The sequence below is a fragment of the Ursus maritimus genome, unplaced genomic scaffold (assembly GCF_017311325.1).
Source record: "Ursus maritimus isolate PB19 unplaced genomic scaffold, ASM1731132v1 scaffold_31, whole genome shotgun sequence".
Taxonomy (NCBI): domain Eukaryota; kingdom Metazoa; phylum Chordata; class Mammalia; order Carnivora; family Ursidae; genus Ursus; species Ursus maritimus.
In genome coordinates this window covers 19,725,988-19,749,321 of record NW_024425675.1, presented here as the reverse complement: position 1 = coordinate 19,749,321, position 23,334 = coordinate 19,725,988, and the positions used below count along the sequence as shown (strand labels likewise).

General features: G+C 39.2%; 2 protein-coding genes across 3 annotated transcripts in view; one reads left to right on the top strand and one right to left on the bottom strand.

The window, feature by feature from the left end:
• Positions 1-442: 442 nt before the first annotated feature.
• CDNF (cerebral dopamine neurotrophic factor) lies at positions 443-21,607 on the bottom strand. Of its 2 annotated transcripts, none has more exons than XM_008692015.2 (4): positions 21,384-21,607; positions 7,843-7,970; positions 6,645-6,786; positions 443-1,102 (listed from the first exon to the last, which is right to left on the bottom strand). In XM_008692015.2, the coding sequence occupies exons 1-4, from the start codon at positions 21,496-21,498 to the stop codon at positions 924-926; spliced, it is 564 nt and encodes a 187-aa protein (XP_008690237.1). In that variant the 5' UTR covers positions 21,499-21,607; the 3' UTR covers positions 443-923. The 2 variants fall into 2 exon arrangements, with proteins under 2 accessions (XP_008690237.1, XP_008690238.1); XM_008692016.2 differs by lacking the exon at positions 21,384-21,607 and adding an exon at positions 15,284-16,033.
• A 287-nt stretch (positions 21,608-21,894) lies between these two features.
• LOC103664188 (heat shock 70 kDa protein 14) overlaps positions 21,895-23,334 on the top strand; it is a 38,718-nt gene continuing 37,278 nt past the window's right edge. The window contains exon 1 of the mRNA XM_040645384.1: positions 21,895-22,048. Coding sequence (XP_040501318.1) covers positions 21,992-22,048 — 57 coding nt within the window. The 5' untranslated portion in view covers positions 21,895-21,991. The remainder of the gene's footprint in view (positions 22,049-23,334) is intronic.

The following is a 23,334-nucleotide window of genomic DNA, read 5'->3' as shown; positions in this document are numbered from 1 at the left end:
TGCAGGCTTTCCCCACTTCTGCCTTCCCCCCAGAGGCAGCCACTTGTCCAGGGGATTCTTACTCTGATGTGGCCAGAAAATGGAGCCAAGAATGATTTTACAATTTAAAGCTGATAAAATAGCATTAAGAACCATAGAGCTCTATGTTGCCTGCAGATACTCTTACCATGCTTTAATCCTCTATCAAAAGCTTGTCTAATGTGTGGTACCAAGGAATACAGAACACCTTGAGCTTGGTTCAGTCAACAGTGTGAGCGTTAATACAATTTGCTAAAACACTGACTCTACCTAAGTGGATTCTTGATCTGTTTTCTTTAAGTAGGTATAAATAGGTTTTAAATAGGTATTCCTTCTTTCGGAAAACTGTAATTTCAAGTAGTGCCTTCCTGCCCTCCCCATATCCAACACCAAAAAAAAAGAGCCAGAACGTAGAGTGATTTGCAGTTGAAAGTACAAAGTTTACTTTTTAAAACGTTTGATTATGCCATGTTATTGTTTTGGATTGAAGGTGGGAGTTAGGTAGGCTAAACATTGTTTTCTTTTATCCTAAACCAATATATTTAATTAAAAATTAGTACACAGAGAGGGGCCTCTGAGCACTTCTTTCTTTGAATTGACTTACTCCATCAATTTTTCAGTAGTTCACATTTCTCAATTTTAAGGAAATGGGCAAAGACAATATATATAATCCTTACAAAAATTATGAGAAAGGCACTGTTAGGTTTGGGTACACTGCAAATGTAAGACACCACTAGTATTAGCAGTTTTCATTGTAAATCCAAATAACCAATTCTTGGTTGGTTGTGTTACCAAAGCAAAGTATGAGACCACATGCAGCACAACTCCTGGTTACTTTTAACCAGCAAGTCCATATCCTGGAGAGTCACTGTGTCTCTCATTAATGGCGCACCAGCATTGGAGGGTCAGAGCTCTGTTTTGGGGCGGGCTGCTGCATACTTGGGTGCTAGCTCAGTGATCAGATTCACATAGTCGGTTTTTTCTGCACAGGCTCTGCAATCCTCTCCCCAGCTGTGCAGTATCTGTTTCAGCTCTGCTACTCTCATCTTTGACAGGTCCACTGATGCCAGGTCCAATTTCTTTTCTAAACAACAAAAAGGAAAAGCACAGTTTAAAAAAAAAAAAACAAAAAACTGTGAAACACTTAGGCCAGTGGTTTTACTTATCTTGGTGTCAACTATCCTATGTTCCAAAGTGGGGAACAGTTCCATTTTCTATGGAAACCAAGACATACTTAAGGAAAATGTGTTATGTACAAAGCTATTGGGACCATTAGTGTTCTATTAAACTTGCTCTCCATGGAATTATACTTGCTTCAAAACAGGGACCTGGGAGCTTTGCAGGATTTTGTGACCACTCCGTGGCTTCTCAAAACCATAATTACTAAAATGACAGCACTGCATCCTAATTGCTGCTCCTAAGATACAAAGAAGAGAACTGATAAATGGCAGTGCCTTGGGATGGCCTCTAGTGTGGCCAACTGAAAGCCCTAGATTGTACTTAACCTGAAAGTGATGGTTCAGTTTCTATACGAACACATGTCTGCATTAAAACAGATGGACAGGGCACCTGGGTGGCTCAGTTGGTTAAGCGTCTGCCTTCAGCTCAGGTCATGATCCCCGGGTCCTGGGATCGAGTCCCACTTCAGGCTCCCTGCTCCACAGGGAGTCTGCTTTCTCCCTCTGCCTCTCCCCCCACTTGTTCTCTCAATCTCTCTTGCTCTCATGCTCTCATGCTCTCTCTCTCAAATAAATAAATAAATAAAATCTTTAAAAATAAAATAAAACAGATGGACATATGTATTAGAAAGCACTATTGAGTTTTTAAATACAAATGTAAAGAAACCAAAACACATGAACAAAATTAAGAGCATTCTCATTGGTCCTTAATTGTTTGGGATCTCTGCTTGAACTCACCTGATCCTCTGTCCCTACTGGAATTACAAAATCATCACAGCATTCATTTATAGTCCTTTGGGATATACCACTTCTCTAAAACTATCGTTTTGGTGCCAGCCAATCTGGCTCCTAACCTTCTTGCCAATAACACTCGTCATTAACATCCACAACTCCTCTAGAAAGACTACTGTTTCCATTTACTGTCTGCACACAATGTCAAGAACTTAACTACTTCTCTATTCACAAACCCAAAAATAGGAAAAACAAACAAACAAAGCTCATCTATAACATACTCATGATTATAATTTCCCTGTCAGAAAGGGGAAATTCTTTTCCTTCCCCCTCCCCCATGACTGGGTGTGTCCTTGAACATGGCTACTACATTGAAGTTTGCTTATTAAACAATTAGTGGCAGCCCAGGACTTTTACAGCTTGACTTCTCTTGAGGAGCCCTTTCCTTTATTCCCCTGCATAATAGAACACAACATTTAAAAGCCTTTTAGCAACCTAACATAGTTGTCAAGTAACTTATCAAAAGTTTCCAGTAAATGTGCTCAAATTTAGAAGTTGGATTTTATACTCAGGAATAAATTTAACCAAGGAGGTGAAAGATCTATACACTGAAAACTACCGGACTTTGATGAAATAAATTAAAGAGAACACAAATGGAAAAAATCCTGTTTTCATGGATTGGAAGATTAATATTGCTAAAATGCCCATCCTACCCAAAGCCATCTACAGATTTAATGCAATCCCCATCAAAATTCCAGTGGCATTTTCCACAAAAAATAGAAAAAATAACCCCAATTTGTCTGGAACCACTAAAGACCCTGAATAGCCAAAGCAATCCTCAGAAAGAACAAAGCTGGAAACATCGCACTTCCTGATTCCAAACTATACTATAAAACTATAATAAAACAATGTGGTACTGGCATAAAAACAGACACATACAACAATGGAGTAGAATCAAAGGCCCAGAAATTAACCCTTGCATATAAGGTCAACTGATATTTGACAAAGGAGCTAAGAATATTCAATGGGGAAAGAACAGTCTCTTCAATAAATGGTGTTTGGATAACTGAATAACCACATGCAGAAAAATTGAAACTGGACCCCTATCTTATGTCACTTAGGAAAATTAACTTGAATTGGATTAAAAAATTAAACATAAAACCTGAAGCCATAAAAATCCAAGAAGAAAACATGGGGAAAAGCTCCTTGACACTGGTCCTGGCAACAATTTTTTGGCTATGAAACCAAAGCACAACAACAAAAGTAAAAATCAGTAAGTGGGACTATATCAAGCTAAAAAGTTTCTGCACAGCAAAGAAGCCATCAACAAAATAAATGGCAAGTTATGGGATGTGAGAAAATATCTGAAAATCATATATCTGATAAGGGGTTAAGATCCAAAATATATAAAGAACTCATACAACCCAATAGCAAAAAAGTCCCAAACAATCTGACTAAAAAAATAGGCAGCAGAACTGAATAGATATTCTTCCAAAGAAGACATACAAATGTCCAACAGGTCCCTGATAAGGTACTCAACATCACTAATCCTAAGGGAAATGCAAAACAGCCCTACAATGAGGCATCACCTCACATGTGTTAGAATGGCTTTCCTCAAAAAACCTAAGAGATAGCAAGTGTTGGAAACGATTTGGGAAAAAAATCACTGTTGCTGGCAGTATAAGTTAGTACAGCCACTATGGAAAACAGTATGGAAGTTCCTTTAAAAATTAAAAGTAGATATTAGGAGGGCACATACTGCATGGAGCACTGGGTGTTAAACGCAAACAATGAATCATGGAACACTACATCAAAAACTAAGGATGTACTGTATGGTGACTAACATAACATAATAAAAAACGTTAAAAAAAATTAAAAGTAGAACTACCAAATGATCTAGTAATCCCACTTCTGGGTATATATCAAAAGGAAATGAAAATAGGGTATCAAAGAGATATCTATACTTCCATGTTCATTGCAGCATTATTCACAATAGGCAAGATATGAAAACAACCTAAGTATCTATCAACAGATGGGTGGCTAAAGGTGATGTGATATATGTTTATGTGTGAGAGAGATACACATGTATACACACACAATGGAATGTTATTCAGCCATGAGAAAGGAAATCTTGCCATTTGCAGCAAGAATGGACTAAGTGAAGTAAGTCAGACAAAGAAAGATATATACTGTATGATATCACTTATACATGGAATGTAAAAAAGCCAAACTGATAGAAGCAGAGTGTAGAATGGTGGTTACCAGGGGCTGCGGGGTGGAGAAATTAAGATGTTGGCAAAAGGGTACAAACTCCCAGTTACAAGACAAGTTCTGGGGATCTAACATATGCCATGGTATTTATCATTAATACTGTATTATATACTTGAAAGTTGCTAAGAGAGCAGATCTTAAATGTTCTCATCACAGAAAAGATATGGTAATTATAAGACATGATGGAGGTGTTAGCTGACACGATGGTGGTAATATTGCAGTATATAAGTGTATCAAGTCAACATGTCATACACCTTAAATTTGCACAATATTTTATGTCAATTATATCTTAATAAATCTGGAAGAAATAAATAAAAGTTAAAATTTAAAGCCTCTTGTTTGTCAGCTTCACCCTGTGCTCCAGGGAAGCCTTCAATTTTTATAGTGATCCCCATCATATAAAAAAATAGATCTAGCAAAAAGATACTTTCAAGTCAAAAACCAAATAACACCTTCCTAACTGAAAACATAATCCAACTCTACACTTCCCTTGTTTGTTAATTTCATGGCTGACTTAACAAAATACCTTTAAACATAGATGCTTTTAATAGCTCAAATTATTAATATCCCACCATTCAAAGGCCCTGTTCAATCTCAATTTTCCTGCCAAATAAGCTGGGAAGAAGAATTTAGAACTGCTGGTCTATTCAAGACAAATGATCGAAGGAAAAAAAATACTTTCTTGGAAGTGTCAGTAGTGTCTTTGAGTTTTTCTAGAGAACTTGGCATCTGGCATTAATTTTAAAAAGGAAAAACTCTGTAACCCTAAAACTATAAGGAAAACGATCCCGAAATTAAAACTAGTTCATGGCTCCTCAAGGGCCTCTAGTGGCCAGCATTGCCAAAACATTAGTAACTCTGCATTTCTTCTCAAAAACATCTGAATAACTTTTCTATTACTCAAGGAATCAAGTAGGATCCCTTGTATAGAGCAGATGCTATTCTAAATACATTTGTCAAATGAAAGAATCAGAACAGATTTGTCCCATTTGTGAATATTGTTTATATGGACGCAATGATTCCTGCCTCTACTTCATTACTTGGAAGCCAATAAAAACAGATGCCTTCCCCATAATCACTACCTTGGAGATTAGGGCCTGCCCTTGGCATTGAGAAATAGGTTGTCTTTAGTATCTTCTGACCTTAACCCTATTTAAAGCCAGCTTTGTCACTATGGTCCATAGGCATATTACACAGCTATGTTGGAAAATAAGACTAAAATAATTCAGTGTTGGGTGCTAATTACTTAGGTAGTTTATAATACTACAGTGGATCTGTAACATAAAACAATTACTTAAGCAACAGAAATGAGTCTTTCCTGATAAAATCTCAGGTGTTAAGGATAGGCTAAGGGAGGGATGCCCCAGGCTTTTAACACACCTATTCAGTCTACCCAAAAGGCTGGCCCAGATACGAATCCTCAGTACTGTATAAGAATAGATCTAAAAGAACGATTTCTCAAAATTTGCTGCAACACGGACGGCACTGGAGGAGATAATGCTAAGTGAAATAAGTCAAGCAGAGAAAGACAATTATCATATGTTTCTCTCATCTATGGAACATAAGAGCTAGGAAGATTGGTAGGGGAAGAAAGGGATAAAGAAAGGGGGAGTAATCAGAAGGGGGAATGAAGCATGAGAGACTATGGACTCTGAGAAACAAACTGAGGGCTTCAGAGGGGAGGGGGGTGGGGGAATGGGATAGACTGGCGATGGGTAGTAAGGAGGGCATGTATTGCATGGTGCACTGGGTGTTATACGCAACTAATGAATCATCGAACTTTACATCAAAAACCAGGGATGTACTATATGGTGACTAACATAATATAATAAAAAAACATTAAAAAAAAGAATAGATCTATATCTGTGAAATTCATAAGGCCAAGGATAATGTTTTAAATAGGACACCTCCTTCCTTTCCTCACTGTTTATTTTAGGCACCCTCAATAAGCTTACTTCATCAAGCAAAACCTGACTTGATGTGAATAACCTATTTCCCAACATTTAAAACTGGAAGGATGGTGGACAAATCTAGGGAGAAAAGATATAGTCCATATTTAAAACTTCAAAGTCCCAACATCGTCTTTGAATAGATGCAACCTTTGTCTTAATAGGTTACCAAGAGCTAAATCACCATGAATAGCTGCTCCCTTTACATTTTGAATTTTTCCTTGACATACCTAGTTGACCTTGCCTTGGTGATTTAAGAGTTTAAACTTGGCTATCTGGCTTGGCAGTTTTACTGAACGCTGATTGTGCCAGCGTTCATTTCTCATCCCCCAAAGGAGCTCAGATGGCACTAGGCACCATTCACCCGCCCAGCAATCTACTGGTGAGTGGAGATTGCCTTCCCTTCGCACACTGACTGTTTAGAAACAGGGACATTGGTTTACAGAATTGACAATGCTCTGGACATACTGGAAAAATACATTTGACTCCATTATACCATATTTCAGCTCACAGATCTGGCTGTCCATCTTCTTGAGCTTCTCGCAAATCTTTGCTGCTGGCATATGCACGCTCATTGGGCGAGCCACCTCACTGAGGATCTTTGTGGCCGCATCCTTCGTTGCTCCTAGATAATAGCACTGAAGGAGTACAAAGAGAATTTAGTGTCCTGGGTGATGAAAAAAAGTAGTTAATATAGTTTGGAGAAGTGAGAAAGAGGTTAACCTAGTTTTCATGGCGCAGCTATTAATTTTTAACCCCTGCTGACTAAGACACCAGAAAACAAATGATTCCATCCCCATGATCATGTTAATTAGAAGTACCCTACAATTCACACGATGCTCAAAGATTAATAAGAGCCAACAATTGCTAAGTGTTTTCTCTGTGCCAGGCACTGCTCTCGGGGCTTTAAAGGCCTTAACTTATTGAATTCTCACAATAATCCTGTGAAGTAAGTACTATAATTATCCCCATTTTACATCCAAGTCAACTGAAGGTCACCAGCTGGTAAGCAGAAGAGACGGAATTTAAACATCTAGCATTTTGGCTCTAGAGTCCATGTCCTTCTCCATCACGATATGCTGCCTTTCCAGCTGTCTAACTGAAGCAATTTACATTTAAAAATATGAAACTTAATGGCACAAATAAATGTTGAGAATTTTACAATGTGTCAGTGGTGAACAGTCAACAATGCAAATTTAACTGACAAACTGAACATAAAAATTTTAGGCAAAATGAATTGGCCTGCAATTATCCGTAGTGAAGTAAAACACTAAGAAAAGTCATCTGTGTAAACCCAGGAAACACCATTATAAGAGAATATAAAAACTTCATTAGTTATGTATAAATGATGTGATAAAAATATTTTGACAGGTTTAACGAATAGTCTTGGTAACAAATAGAGAGTCTACCCAGTCTTAACCCAGGACAGAAAATTCTCATCAGGAATTTGTGTAACTTTACTTAAAACATGGAATTGCTTGTCTATTCAGAAAGCAAAATGAAGCCAGATATATTCTAAATGAAAATACATAGGACTACATTTCACTGGAAGATCAATTTCTGCTTGCCATCTGCAATGAAGATGCTTGAGGCAAGCATTTAAGCAGGAGAACGTTAAGACTAAGATGAGAAACGAAACTATTAACGGTTTCTTCAAGCATAAGGGAAAAATGAACAGGGAACATTTACCATACCAGGCGGTTTTCTTTTCCTTTGACATCCAAGCAAAAGCTGACCAATTCCTTTTCTATGGTGTCCAGGGAAAAGTTGACTCCTCTGGCTACCAAGGAGTTATAGAATCGGTTCAAGAATTCTTTACATACTAGAAGGATCAAAGAAATTATGTAGTTATGTACAATATAACCATGACCACAACTATGTGTATGCCCTGCTCATCAAATAAAAAAGTTAAATATGATTCAACTAATTGTGACGATGGATTCAAATTATAAGTAAGAATGGTTTGGGGTCTGTAGCTATTAGCTTAATATTGGGCCTTAAATAATATGAACTTATCGAATCAATCAATCTTTGGAACCAAGTTGAACCTGAAATGAGAATTTTCCCACAAAAGTTACCCCTAAAAGAGAATATAGCTTTATATAGGATATGATGCTTGGGGCAGGTTTGTTTAAAGCACAGAGAGAAAAACCTGAATACATATCTTAAATGAAACCCCTTGGTAGTCTGCCTATGTCTGTATGTCCTATTATCACAAACTTAAGTGAAACCCCAATTTGAACAATCATATTCAATCCCAGCATCCACAGCCAGCGAAGAGTTGGAGGGAGCTAAGAATTGGTGCAGGCAATAACCGTAGTTAACATTTGTTGGGTGCTTACAGGTGCTGGCGCCATTCTAATGAATGTTATTAACTCATTCAAGTCACAGAACAAAGCTATGTTGTAGACACATTACCATCCTTACTTTACAGATGAGGTAACTGAGTCAAAGAGAGGCCAGTTAACTTGCCTAGTAAGTGCTAGAGAGGAAATTAGATCCCTGGTCATCCGACCCCGGCCCTACACACTTATCCATTAGGTATCTCTGCAGTAGGAGGATCCTGTTTTCCCATGTTGCTTTCCTGGATGTGGCAAGTGTCTGGGCAAGCAGAAAAGGAAATGGGAGGCCAGAAGCTTATGCTGGAAATCAGTGGCCCTAGTATTAGAGAGATAATTCCTGAAAAACATACTAAGGAAGAGTGGAGAGTGCTCTGGCCCTTGGTTCTGTCCCTACCCTTGACTCACAGTATTAACTAAAACCAGGTAATGTGTTTTGTCCAACAACCCCAATATTCAAGTGTCTTATCTATCTGTCAGGTAAATGAAGCAAGATCTACCGATCACCCTCATACACAAACTAGACACCTACTATAGTTTAAACTATGTTCATTTGATTAAATTAATTTATTTAGTAAACATTTATTGAGCACTTCCTATGTGTAAAACACCTTAGGAAGCACTACTAACAAATAAACTTCAGGAAGAAGGAGACAAATCCAGAAAGGAGAATCAGGTTGCAAGAAGTAATGTGAGAAGAGAAAATGGCAAGTGGGAGAAAAATCTAAATCAAGATTAACTGTGTAAACAATAATAATAAACATGTAGGGGTATAAGCCTAAGGTAAAACCCAAACACAGGACAGTCCTAACACATAAGATAGGAAATAAGGGAGAATTCACTTGAAACTTCCTAAGATCTTTTATCCTCCAGAAGAGGGTAGAGAAACATTACTGTTAAGCCATAATAATTTTTAGGCAATTAATCACAGTAACAACATAAAGGTAATAACTAAAAAATATGAACAGATTACTTTCAGATCTGTATAGGTGCAGGGCATGGGGAGGGATTGTTCAAACATTATCAGTCCACTAGAAGAAAGAAGAAGAAGAAGAAGGAGAAGGAGAAGGAGAAGGAGAAGGAGAAGAAAGAAAAAGAAAAGAGCAGGATAAATTTTTTTTAAAAAATCACAAAATTAAGTGGGGAAAAAAACCCAAATATATCATTAATTACAATAAGCATGAATGTATTAAACTTGCAATTATAGAACAGGATTTTTCAGAGCAGAACTATCAAAAATTCAATTATATGCTGTTTATAAGGGTCACATAAAAAGTATGAGACTACAGCAAAATGTTGAAAAAACAAAAACAACAACAAAATTGAGATTCTAACAATAAAAAGATATGCCTGGAAAATGCTAACCAAAATCTGTTTTAGTTCTATAAAGCATTTTTGAGAACAACAATAGTCGCCACTAATCATAAAATGAACCATTTACCAGAAATACCAAAATAAATGTTCCAGACTAATGTGCAACCAATAACATAGCTTAATAATATAGAAAATCCTGATAGAATTATAAGACAAAATTGACAAATTCACAATAACAATAGATGGTTGAACACCCTCACAGCAATTATTTGATCAAATAGACAAAAGTTAATAAGGACATTAAATATTTGAGCACTGTTCACAAGTTTGACCTTATAAGATATGGATCCCTTCTCCCCCAAATTAGAGAATCCACATTCTTTTCAAGAAAATATAGGGGTGCCTGGATGGCACAGTCGTTAGGCATCTGCCTTCGGTTCAAGGCATGATTCTGGTGTTCTGGGATCGAGCCCCACATCAGGCTCCTCCACTGAGAGCCTGCTTCTTCCTCTCCCACTCCCCCTGCTTGTGTTCCCTCTCTCGCTGGCTGTCTCTGTCAAATAAATAAATAACATCTTAAAAAAAAAAAGAAAGAAAATATGGAATATTTACATTAATTTGCCAGGTGGTAAGCCAAAAAGCAGTTCTCAACAAGCACCAAAAAATCTGTACTAAGCAGGCCACATTCCCTGAATATAATTAGAAATCAGTAACAAAAATAATATGATCCAACTCAGTGTGTGCCCTTCTTATGCCTGGAGAATTTTAAAATACACATTTTTTTTAAAGATTTTATTTATTTGACAGAGACAGCCAGCGAAAGAGGGAACACAAGTAGGGGGAGTGGGAGAGGAAGAAGCAGGCTCTCAGCGGAGGAGCCTGATGTGGGGCTCGATCTCAGGACCCTGGGATCATGCCCTGAGCCGAAGGCAGACGCTTAACAACTGCGCCACCCAGGTGCCCCTAAAATACACACTTCTAACTAATCCATGGGTCAAAGAAAAAGTAGTAACAGAAATGTGCAATTTTTATACTTAATTTCAGTAAAAATGCTACATATGAAACGTAAGGACTAGAGTTAAGCAGTACTTGCAAAGAAATTCATAATGTTAAGTATGTATCTTTCAAAAGAAAAAACAGGAAAATTAATGAGTAAGCATTCAACTTAAGTTTTTAAAAGTATAACTATATAAACCAAAAGAATATAGAAACTATTGATAATAAAACCACATAAATTAAGTAGAAAAAATAAAGGTAAATGAAACTAATGGCCAGTAAAGATAAGTTCTTAGCAAGGAAAAAAGTGATAAAGAATTTTTTTAAGTGGTAAATCAAATAATATTCAGACAACCAAATAACAAAGAAGAACTCTTGGTAATTAAAAATATGATTGCTAAATTAAAGAAAAGAGTCTACCAGGTTTATTTAGGGGATCAAGTGGGGGGAAGAAATCACCAGGAAGTAGACCAAAAACCAAAGAGGTGGAAAATTATTTGTAAAATTTAAGAAATTCAGGAAGACAAATACCTAAATAATATGAGCTTCAGAAAGATAGAAGAGGGAATTGTCAAAGAACCAATATAGGGAATATTCTCATTAGTGAAAGACATGAATATCTGGACTGACAGTCCCACAAAATTGAGAAAGATCTATACCAAAACACAAAAATCAAGAAACTTTAGAACACTGGTAAAAAAGAAAAGATTCTATAATTCTGCTGAAATCTAAAATAGTTCTATAAACAACTATGAAATAGAGTGTCATTAGATTTCCTAACACTGGAAACGATAAGAAAATGGCTTAATGTCATCAAAATTCTACAGAAAATATGTTTTCCACCTAGAATTCTATAAACAGTCAAACTATTAATTAAAATGTCAAAGTAAATAAAGTCATTTTCAACATTCAAGATCTCAAAATTATATTATCATGCACTGTTTTTCAGGACAGTAGTCTTCAACCAAAACGGAAGAGTGAACCAATTAAAGGAATGCCTTGGGTTCCAGGAAGCAAAGGCTCAAACACAACAAAGAGACCAAAGAAATTCCCAGGAGGGGAGTGAGTCCTAGCACAACAGTGGTGTAGCAGGCTGGAGAGATGCCTGTCTAGATTAGAACAAGACATAGAAAGTCCCAAGAATTATGCCGCCAAGCAGAAAATCAAACTAATAGACTACCTGATGTGGTTAACATGTTCAGAGATGATTTTCAGTTCTGTCAAAAAAAAAAAAAAATCTCATATATATATGAGATAAATTAATGATTGGAATAAAAATTAACCAAAGAAAAATTGAGGCAAATTTTAATTCAAGGGAGAAAGATGTGCATGAAAGATGAAATCCTGGTGCACTAGATAACTCACCTTTGAATAATATTTACATGGGCACAACAATATAAACCCTGAGATTTATTTTTACCCCAAATGGTGATATAAATATATGTAAAATGGGGGAATGGGTGTGCAGGAGACAGATGTGGGTGGGTATAATAGATCTAAAACTTCATTTTCCAAAGATAATAAAAGTGCAAAACTGAAAAAGAGCATTTTAAGCAGTTTATTTAGATTAATAAAGATATGTATCAGATGAAGTTGCTAAACTATTTGGAAGTAGCTGCAGAGGAAAGTACTATCTTAGAGAAGAATGGATAGAGGCTTAACATTTTTCAATATAGGCCCAGGGAAAAAATTTATGTTTTAAATTTATGCATATACGTAACCATTTGATAAAAAATATAAACTATAAAGCATTGGTAATAAAAAAGAAGACATACCTAGAGAGAGAATAGAGATTTCAAAATCATAAGAAAACACCTTAAGAAAAGCTTTATTTCAATGAATTCAGAAACAGCATAGACAACATCCTAGAAAAGTATAACAAAAATAAACTTACGTAGAAATAAGAACCTGAACCAACCTAAAAACCACTTTAAAAAATTGAAGCAGTAATTTAAAATCTACCAGGGAAAAAAAAAGAACCCAGCTGTCAGAACTATTTTATATAAACTGTCACAGAGACAAGAATAGCAAAGGAAAAGAAAGGAAAGAAAAGCTCCCAAACTTTAATGAGATTGGCTAAACCTTGACATCAAAACCAGGCAAGGACAATATGAGACAAAAACTATTGATCAATTTCACATTTTGAAAATAAAATACACATTAAAAAATCATAATCAAGGAAGAATCCCATCAATGACCAATGTGGTTTAAAATTAGAAAAGCTATTAATGCAACTTATTATATGATCATCTCAATAAATGTATATGTATTTAATAAAATCGAATTTCTCTTCATTATTAAAACAAGCATCCATTACACACACTTAGCAAACTTGGACTAGAAAAGAGAACTTCATTGACTTAATAAAGGATATCTATGAAAGCTCTACAGCAAATGTCCTAAATTAGCAATAAAATGATCCTTTGTCACCACTTGTATTCAATACAGAACTGGATGTGTTAGCTAGTCAAACAGATGTTTATTAGAAAGGAAAAAGTAGGGTACTTTTTGTGGCTCAGTCAGTTAAGCGTCCAACTCTTGATTTTGGGCTCAGGTCATGATCTCAGGGTCCTGAGATCAAGCCCCACATCTGACTATGTGCTCAGCAGGGAGTCTGCTTAAAATTCTTTCCCTCTCCCTCTGCTCCTCTCCATCCCCATCCAGCTCACACTCTCTATCTCTCCCTCTCAAAAAAAAAAAAAAAAAAGAACAAGAAGAAAGAGGGGCGCCTGGGTGGCTCAGTGGGGTGCCTGGGTGGCTCAGTCGTTCAGTGTCTGCCTTTGGCTCAGGGCATGATCCCAGAGTCCTGGGATCGAGCCCCACATGGGCTCCCTGCTCCGCTGGGAGCCTGATTCTTCCTCTCCCGCTCCCCCTGCTTGTGTTCCCTCTCTCTCTGGCTATCTCTCTCTCTGTCAAATAAATAAATAAAATCTTTAAAAAAAAAAAAAAAGAACAAGAAGGAAGGAAAAAGCAAAATTTTTATCATTTGCAGATTAAATGATTGTCTAGGTAGAAAAACAGAGAGAGGGAACACAAACAGGGGGAGTGGGAGAGGGAGAAGCAGGCTCCCAGTGGAGGATCCTGATGTGGGGCTCGATCCCAAAACACCAGGATCACGCCCTGAGCTGAAGGCAGATGCTTAACGACTGAGCCACCCAGGCGCCCCTAGAAAAACATTCTTATTAAGGAGAGCATTATGCAAAATTGCTGGAAACCAGATTAATACAAAGAAACAATGACGAAACTGCAAATTTAAAATAAATCATTTACAATCGTGATAAAAATTCTAGTGTAACTAGGAATAAATTTGATGAAATATATCAAGACTTTGGAAGAAAAAATTACAAAACTTGATCAAAGGACCTTAAAGTAGACCTCAAAAATGGAAAGATAAACTATGTTCACGGATGAAAAGGTTCAATATTATGGATGATAATATTTTTAAATAAATCTATACATTTGATGTTATTCCACGGGCACCTAGGTGGCTCAGTTGGTTAAGCTCTGCCATGATCCCAGGTCATGATCTCGGACTCCCTGCTCAGCCGGGAGTCTGCTTCTCCCCCTGCCTCTCCCCCTGGCTTGTGCTCACTCTCTCTCTCAAATAAATAATGTTATTCCAATCAAAATCCCAATAGGACTTTTATAGATTTTACAACCTGGTCCAAAAATACATATGAAGAAACAAGAGCAAATGAAAGCGAAGAAAGGTTTGAAGAAGAAGAAGAAAAAGGAGTTTGAGGAATAGACATTATCAGATATCAAGATTTAATTCTAGAGCTACAGTATTGAAAACACTGTGGGAATGGCACAGAAATAGACTAGGAGAACTAGTCTAGAAACAAATGCACAAATAGAGTCTAAAAATAAGTGCACAAATCTAGAGGAGGTTGGTAAAGGATGGAAGTGATGCTAAAAATCAATGGAGGATAAAAATTTACTAGTCAATAAATGGTACTAAGAGAACTTATCACGGAGAAAGATAAACTCAGATCTCTATCTAAAACTACATGCAAACATAAATCCCAGATGAATAAAGATTTATACGGGAAGAGCAGCACTACAAAACTTTTAGAAGGAAACCCAGGAAAGCATCTTCATGACATCAGGATAGAGAAGAAAGATTTCTTAAAGAAAGTACCAAAACACAGATCATATGTTTGATGACAGCAAAATTAAACACTTTTGTAATGCCAAAGAAATCATAAACAAAAGATAAGACAAGCCACAGACTGGAGGAAGATATTTACAACTTAAGTAACTGACTAAAGATTAATATCTAGAATACACGAGAAATTTCTCTGGTCATACCCTTGGGTCCAATCATTACCAATGACTATAATCTCTCTGTAATTTCAGTTGAAACATCCCATTGTCTGACCATTACCTCCAGCTCACGTACTTTAACACCCAATGCCCAAGTTCTCCAACCCCACCAGGTCATACAATCCATTGATTTTCCCACCTTTTCACCACACTGCCTTACCCAAATTCAACTCTCTTGCATCTGCCTCCCTCATTGTACACACCTGAAAAAACCCTTACCCTAGTTAAAACCAACTCTCCACCCAGTTTGTACCTATACTTGCCGAACACAACCAGAGGAAATAACACAGTGATGCTCACTGGTCTAACTTTAGATTCATGACCACTAACTTCCAGTGAGCCATCAGGGCCACTCAACAACCCTACTCCATTGGCCATACTCACAATGTATCCAGCTTCCCAAGTGACAGTTGCAGAGCTGCTCTCTTCTCAAACCTCGTTTAACACCTTCACCCCATCTTCACTCCCACCGCATGATCCTGCATCCTATTTCTCTGAAGGGCAAAAAGCAACAGGAGAGAACTCTCTCCTGCTTCTGCCGCCACATCAACCACACCTGTACCTGCACATTCTTCCTTAATTCTACAAATGAACTTTGACAACTCTTGCACTTGCTAAGGAGATCCTATCAACTCCCTGCTCCTGCACTTCTGCGCTCTCCCTCCAGTCTCCTTCCCCATTAGCCTGCAACATGCTGTTATTTCTCACATCTTAGAAGCAACAGAAAGATCTCTCAACACCACATCCCCCCCCAACCACCACCACCAAATACAACCCCATTTCCCCACTCCTCTTTAAGAAAAACACTCAAAGAATTGTTATGCTGTGGTTTCCAAGTCTCTCTTCTCTTCCTCCCCGTCACTCCCCCACACCTAGTTTAAAGTCAGTGAGTTATAAAAGGTTAGTGGTGAAAAACGGAGTCCTTTGCTTCCCCTTATTACCTGATTTTTTTGTTTGTTTGTTTTTTGGGTTTTTTGGTCTGCTTCCTTATTTTGTCCTGTATGATACTTATAGTCACTTGAAATGTATTTGTGGAGATTATTTGAGGACTAAAATGAGGATGCCTTATTTCCATAAAGGATTTGTCTGTATTTATCAGGCTTAGGACCTACTAGCCAGGGACTACTTTAAACGAAATTGACAGCCTGATATTTTCTTGGACCCCTGATGTGTAATTTAGCTGCAAATCCAAATGAGGACATCTTGTGGTTATAATCTCTCAGAAATGTATTTATTCCTTACTTCTATTCTGCGCAGTGACAAGGAAATTTTCCTTAGAGACCTCTGTGGGTAGGGATGGGTTAGGTTTACTGCTCGTTCAACCTTACTCTGAGGGACTAACCCTTCGGGAATCCCAGATTAACAGAGAAGAGTGCCCTAGTAGACTACCCACTTAAAACAAGTCTTAGGCTTTGCCTTCCGTCTCCCTCACACCAAAGATCATCTTTACTTTGGCCAGTGCCATCTGGGCAAAATGAGGGTAAACTCCGTTTACCATTCAGGATTGCTTCTTCCCCTTCAATTTTGTCCTAGTAAATCTTTCTATCCTGTCAGCTGTTGGTTCCTTTATGATGTTTTCCTATTTTCTCCTGCAGTGTTAGGATTTCTTGGCCAGAGGATTGCTGTAATCTGACCCACTAAATTCCCAACATCCTAACCAGGTTCTTTAAAAATGAAAGTCAGATTATGCTACTTCATCTCCTCAACACCCTCCTGTGGTTTTCCATATCACTCAGAGTCTGATCCAGTCTCTAGATTGTCCCTGATGACCTGACTTTCCACTGCTTCTCACACCTCAGTGTCTGTCACCTCTCCCTCTTAAGCCACATTGCTCTGTCCTCAATGAGGGACCTAGACTGGACGTGAAATATGTCTTTTTTGGCTGAATAAAAGAGCTCCTGAAAATCTGTAAGAAAACCACAATCCAATAGGGAAAAGTTAAGTTGAAAATGCATATAATCTATCACCCAGAAATTCTTGCTCTATGACCTAGAGAAATCATCACCTATGTGCTCTAGGAGACATGTATAAGAATATTCAGAGCACATTGTTTAAAATTATGTAAAAGTGGGAAGAACCTAACCGAATATCCATGAGAGGATAGGTATATAGACTGCATTTCACTCAGAAAGTGGAATTCTATAGGTAAGCTAAAAGGAATGAAGTACGTTTGTAGTTATCAATGTACATAAATGCCCCCAATATAATGTTGAATGAAAAAGGTCACAAATGAATACATACAATGTACAATTATAGACAACTAAGGTCAAAAAAATTACATAGATTATTTGCGGATACACATTTATAGTAGTTCTTTAAAAATGGAAAAGAAGCACACATTAACTTTAGAACAGGCATTTCTCCTGGAAAGGGAGAGAAAACAGTGGCTGCAAGTGTGTTATTTATTTTTTAAAGAGATAGAATGATAGCAAATGTAGCAAAATACTAACAAGGAATCTAGATGCTAGGTATAGGTCATATAAAAATTTTCCTGTATGTTTGAAGTAGTTCCTAACTGATGTTAAAAACTCACCACAATATCTGTGACTGTCACAGAAATCCCCAATATGCTGAATAAAATATTTGGTAATATTAATGAAATTGAATTTAAAATGTCAAGGTGAAATCACACGTCAATTAAGCAATTAGTTAGCCACAGCTCAAAAGGGGAAAATAGTACTCGGAAAATATAATAATGCCACCTGCAGGAAAAGAGCTACAAGTTTATCAAAAAAATAATAAAGAATACTTAAAATCAGGTTAGTGGCACAATGAAGCTGGCAATGGGCTAGAAACATTATTTTCAACAGTTTCAGCCACACCTTCTCAAACTGAAGTCAGTCCCACATTATCTCCTTGATTTTGGAGGAAAAATTTAAAAAGAGACCCGATTAATCTTGGTGATATACCAGGACTAGGGGAGAATTGCTACCTAAGAATATAATACATGTTATAAGGAGTTAAGAGTTTAAGAATAGCCAGAACTTCTTAAATAATTTGTAAACTACTTCATTGTTCTAATTTTATTTTTTAATATTTCCTTAAATAATTTAGTTCCCAACATTATACTCAGAAAGCAGTATAGGTAGTAATTCAGTGCTTGGGCTCTGAAGCCAGACTCTTTCTGGGTCCAATCCTTTACTGATTACTAGCCTTGTGACTTTGGGCCTTTCACTTTTGAGTCATCTGACAGTCTAACTTGAAGGTCATCAGCATTTTTTCTCTGTGTTTAAGATTTTCTCTTTGTTTCTTCTTTCTAGTGATTCCTTCTTGATGATTTCTTCAATCTTCTTACTAATTCTTTTATCAGCTGTATCTAATCTGCTATTAATCCCATTCATTTCTATTTGTAGCGATTTAATGTGGTTCTTTTCCAAATATGGTTGGACATTTTAAAGAGTCTTTTGCCCTTTATTTGTATTTTCAATCCCTTCCTTTATTTCTTAAAACATAATAAATGTATTTTCTATTCTGTGCCTGGTCATTCCGGTACCTGAAGCCTTTCCACTAGTCTTTGCCTCATCTCTGCCACTAGTCATAACTGGCTGTCACTTATGGTGCCCTTCTTCCCCATGGGTGCAAAACTTTTCTGAATGTGAGCTTTATTTCTTGCACTTTAACTGTGAGAATTACTTGCAGGCTGGGCTAAAGGTGGATTCCTACAGGTAAGATCATTATTTGCTGATGCCTAAAACCCCATTAAACTAAAATTTCAGTTTGAGAGATTTCGGACTGTCCAGGTTGTGTGCACTTGGGCCTCAGTGCATATGTGGGCTGTCTTGTGATCAGGAGGTATCTGGAGACATTTTTTTTCCCCTTTTGGTACAAGTTCAAGTACCACAATTGCTTTTAGTCTCCAAGGATGGGGATAGACTTGTGGCTATTTCCAGGTCACCTTTTATAATAGAGGTCTAGCTCTTTGGGGTTTCAAATTAATTGGGGAAGACCTCATATTACACTCCTAACTTCAGAAGGTCCTGGGCTATGTCTTTATTCTCTTTATTTTGCCAAAACCATGAAAACCTAAGTTGAGATTGCCTGAGTAACAAATGCCCTCAAGGCAAAAGCCATCTTCCCGTTCCTCTTACCTCTTACCTCTTTTAGTTTCCATTTTCACCTTGATTTTTGGCCTCTGGTTATGCCTTACTAACTTACTCTAAAATTATTTTTAGGAGCATGTGGGTGGCTAATTGGTTGAGCATCTGACTCTTGATTTTGGCTCAGGTCATGCTCTCAGGGGTCTCAGGATGGAGCCCTGAGGTGGGCTCCTCGAGCAGCAGAGGGGAGTTTGCTTAGCTCCCTCTGCCCCTCCCCCACCCCTCATGCACACACGCTCACACACACTCTCTCTCAAATAAATAAATAAATCTTTAAAAATATTTATTTAAAATAAAAAATTTTTTATTTAAATTTATATTAAATTTAAAAAAATAAAAATTATTTAAAAATAAAAATATAAAAATATTAAAAAGCAAACATTTTTATTTAATCCAGTGTTTTTAGTTGTTTTCAGCTACAGGATCAGTCACGTTGTCTTTTGGAGCTCTAAGTCCTAATCATTCCTAATGCTATAAATAGGAAGAGAGCATTAACTGTAATAGCCTGTCATTTGTGTTTTTAACAAACATTCATTGAGCAATCAGTTAGTACCAGACAGTGTTCTAGGTTGTTGAGAAACAAAGTCTATACCTTCAAAGATTACATGCCAGGGAATAAATAAAAGTATCTTGTGGCTGTGAAGAAAAAGAAATATGGTAATTGGGTAGAGTGACAAGGTAAGTGGTATTATTCTAAATGGAGTGGAAAAGAAATATGGTAATGGGGTAGAGTGACAAGGTAAAAAGTATTATTCTAAATGGAGTGGTCAAGGAAAACATCTTGGATAAAGTGGTATTTGAGCAGAAACCTTGAGAAAGGGAAAGAAAACCGTAAGTGGACTACTTAGGGTCGAACTCTCCAGGCAAAGGGAAGAAGTACAAATCTAATGCGTCCTTGGTGGGTCCAAAAACAGGGCACCAGAGTAATGGAAGCAGAGTGAGCAAGAGGAGTGAGGACAGTAGAAAATCAAACACACAGTAATCACAATATGCTGTAATAAATCTAGGAAAGATGGTATAAGCTTCACATTTAATTAATACAGGGTCTCTGGCTTTTCTGAAATGTTTTCAGGTAGACACTCCAGAAATTAAATTACTAATGAGTAATCATATCAATTGTTTATGTCTCACAAATTCTGCTTTAAATAGATGCAGTTGTAAGATTCTTTAAACAAAATTATAACTTAGCTGAACAAATACATCTATAGAAAGCTTAAAAATGACATCATGTAGATATTTCAAATTTCTGGAGAGAAGTTTAATTATTGAAGGCCTGGCAGAATACTGAACTCCAATTCTTAACACTTAAGTTATACAAATTACACTCATCCAGTTATTCCATGTGAATAATACTGTGAATCTATAATTTCCTCTTAAGTAGGGATAGAGTCCCAAGGTCACAGAAACATGAGAATATACACTTATATAAATTATTTTGGTCAATGAAAAATAGTTGTTACAGCAGTCCAGGAGGAAGGGGCTAGCGTAGCCAATTACCTTCTTTAATCTTGTTAACAACCCTCTGAAGTAGAATTACCACGTTGATTTTGCAAGGAAGAGGTATGGGGGCTCAGAGCAGAAAGGTTGGTGTTCTGATCGCAAGTGCATAGCTTAGGTTCTGCGAACAGAAAAGGAATCATTCCTGGGTATTCCTCCTAAGGAATTAATGTACTCCTTTGTAAAGCAACTTTACTCTGTAAGTCCTAACAAACGTTACTTTTGTTCTCTGGTTTAAGCCACCTCAACTCAATTACAGACAACTTGTTTTATTTTTCTTTTGGGAGTCAAACAATTTTAAATTTGAAGGACCTCTCCTGGGCAGGGAGAGGCCAGAGTCGCCGGTCAGCAGCAGCGGCGTGGATGCACCCACAGCCAGGGTCTTCTGAAGCTAGTTGCTTTTACACATCTAATCCAAATCCAAACTCTCCGGCTTTGACCGCAGCAGTTTAATAGCACGAGACCAGGAGAGAGGCGGCCTCAAGGTGTCACTAGGCCCAGATCGAACTTTTGCCTAGACTTGGGAGAAAGCGATGGGGAACCAGGGACGGGTGCATTTCCAGAGTTACAGGTTATTTATAGCCAGGGCCGAGAGAAGCCAAAGCCGACAACAGCTGCGCCGCAGCGCGGTGCCACCGCCATGCAAGCAGGTCTCACACCGCTCACCTTCACAGTCGGCCCCTGGCCGTTCCCCGGCCTCCTGGCCCAGCGCCGGCCCCGGGTTACAGACCCAAAGCCCGGCACAAAAGGCCACCACTGAGGCTGGGCCCGTGCACCACATGCTGAGCGAGCCGCTCCAAACGCCTCGCCACCTGCGTCCACCAACAGCCACGCTGCTACCACCCGGGGCTGTTACCTGACGCGTAGGAGCCCAGCGCGTGGTTGGGCAAATCTGCCGGCAGTTGCTAGGCCATATGACGCAATTCAATCACGAGTTTCCATTGGGTTTCACGTAAGGACCTAGAAGGGGGCGGAACGAAGAAATCCCTTCCAGGCCCTCCACGACTGGCGCGTGCGCACTATCGCACACGCGCTGCCGTTCCTGCAGGGCGGGGGTGGGGAGACGCACTGAAGCTATTCGCCGGCAGTCTGAGAGGAAAGGCGAAACCTTCACTCTGATTGGTGGCGACGCGGGAGGCCGCGGCGGATGGACCGGACGCGGTGGGCGGGCGGGAACGTGAAGTTTCCGCGGTGCCTGATGGGGTTGTTCGGAGGGCCGAAGCTGTTGCCACAGGGGGACCACTCGTTACTGCTGCCGCCTTCTCTGCCGCCTCATGGCGGCCATCGGAGTTCACCTTGGCTGCACATCAGCCTGTGTGGCCGTCTATAAGGTAAGGGACTGGGGGAGCTGGGCTCCGGGCTGATGGCTCCCCAGTTCTCCGGGTGCCGGGCCAAGTCCTTTGGTCTTCTATGGGGTTGTGAACAGCGTGTCGCCGGCCTAGGAATGCCGTGCGGAAAAGCATTATTGAGGGGAAGTTTGGAGGCGAAGGGCCGGGCGGTCCCGGCCTGGACCTCCGCAGCTTCTCCGGAAAGCCCGCTGCGCTCTGGCGGAGGGTCGTGACGACGCGGGTGCGCGGGGTTCGGGAACGTCCGGGCCGCAGGGGGCCTGGAGGGGGACGGCCCTGAGGACGTCTGGGCCTCTGGAGGCCCAGAGGGATCTCGGATAAGTCGTGGGCACTGGAGGCTCAGAGTCGGGCGGGCCGGGGGACGTCAGGGCAGCAGGAGGCCTGGAGGGTCTCGGGGACATCAGGGCCGCGGGAGGCCGGGGAGGAGCGGTCCTGGGGAGGTCAGCGCCGCCGGAGGCCCGGAGAGGCCTCGAGGACCTCGTGGGCGCTGGACGCCGTTAGAGGGGCGGTCCCGGGGATGTCAGGGCAGCAGGAGGCCTGGGAGGTCTTGGGACGTCAGAGCCGCAGGAGGCGCGGAGGGGTCTCGAGGACCTCTTGGGCGCTGGACGCTGGGAGGGGGCGGCCCCCCGGGACGTCCGGGCCGCTGGGGGCCGGGAGGTGGGCCTGAATTTCCCACCCGGAGGTTTTGGAATGTTGGCCAGGAAAGGACCGGGTGGTTTTGGTCTGGAACTGGAGTTGTTAATCCCGCGAAGCGCGTGAAGCGAGTTGATGGTGTATGCTCTACTGACTTGACCTTTCTTGAATGAGAGGGCTTAACAGGGAATTGTAGCCTGCTTCTCATCAGGAGGGAGGCGGAAGGAACAATAATAATGAACTCCCCTGATATTAGTTTTGCTTTTAAATGTCAAGTGATTTGGAAGGAAAAACCAAAGGGATTTAGTGCTACTTCATCATACGTAGAAAAAGGAAGAAAAATGTATTTGTCAGAGAGGAAAGAAAACTAGAAAGGGTGATGTAATAAGCCTTATTGTGTACAAGGTTATTATGTTTGATCCAATTATTGACTATGCAGAGCATATTGAAAAAATGAGACAGTTGTTTGTGGAATATTGATCTTACATAAAATCTAGGAAATTAATAATGGCAATTAAACCTGCAAGTTTAAAATACTGATACAGAGCTTTTCTTTCTACAGGTATGGCAAGGTAACACTGGCCCACATATGTCTGATGAGACTATATATTTGTGTGTGTGTGTGTGTGTGTGTGTGT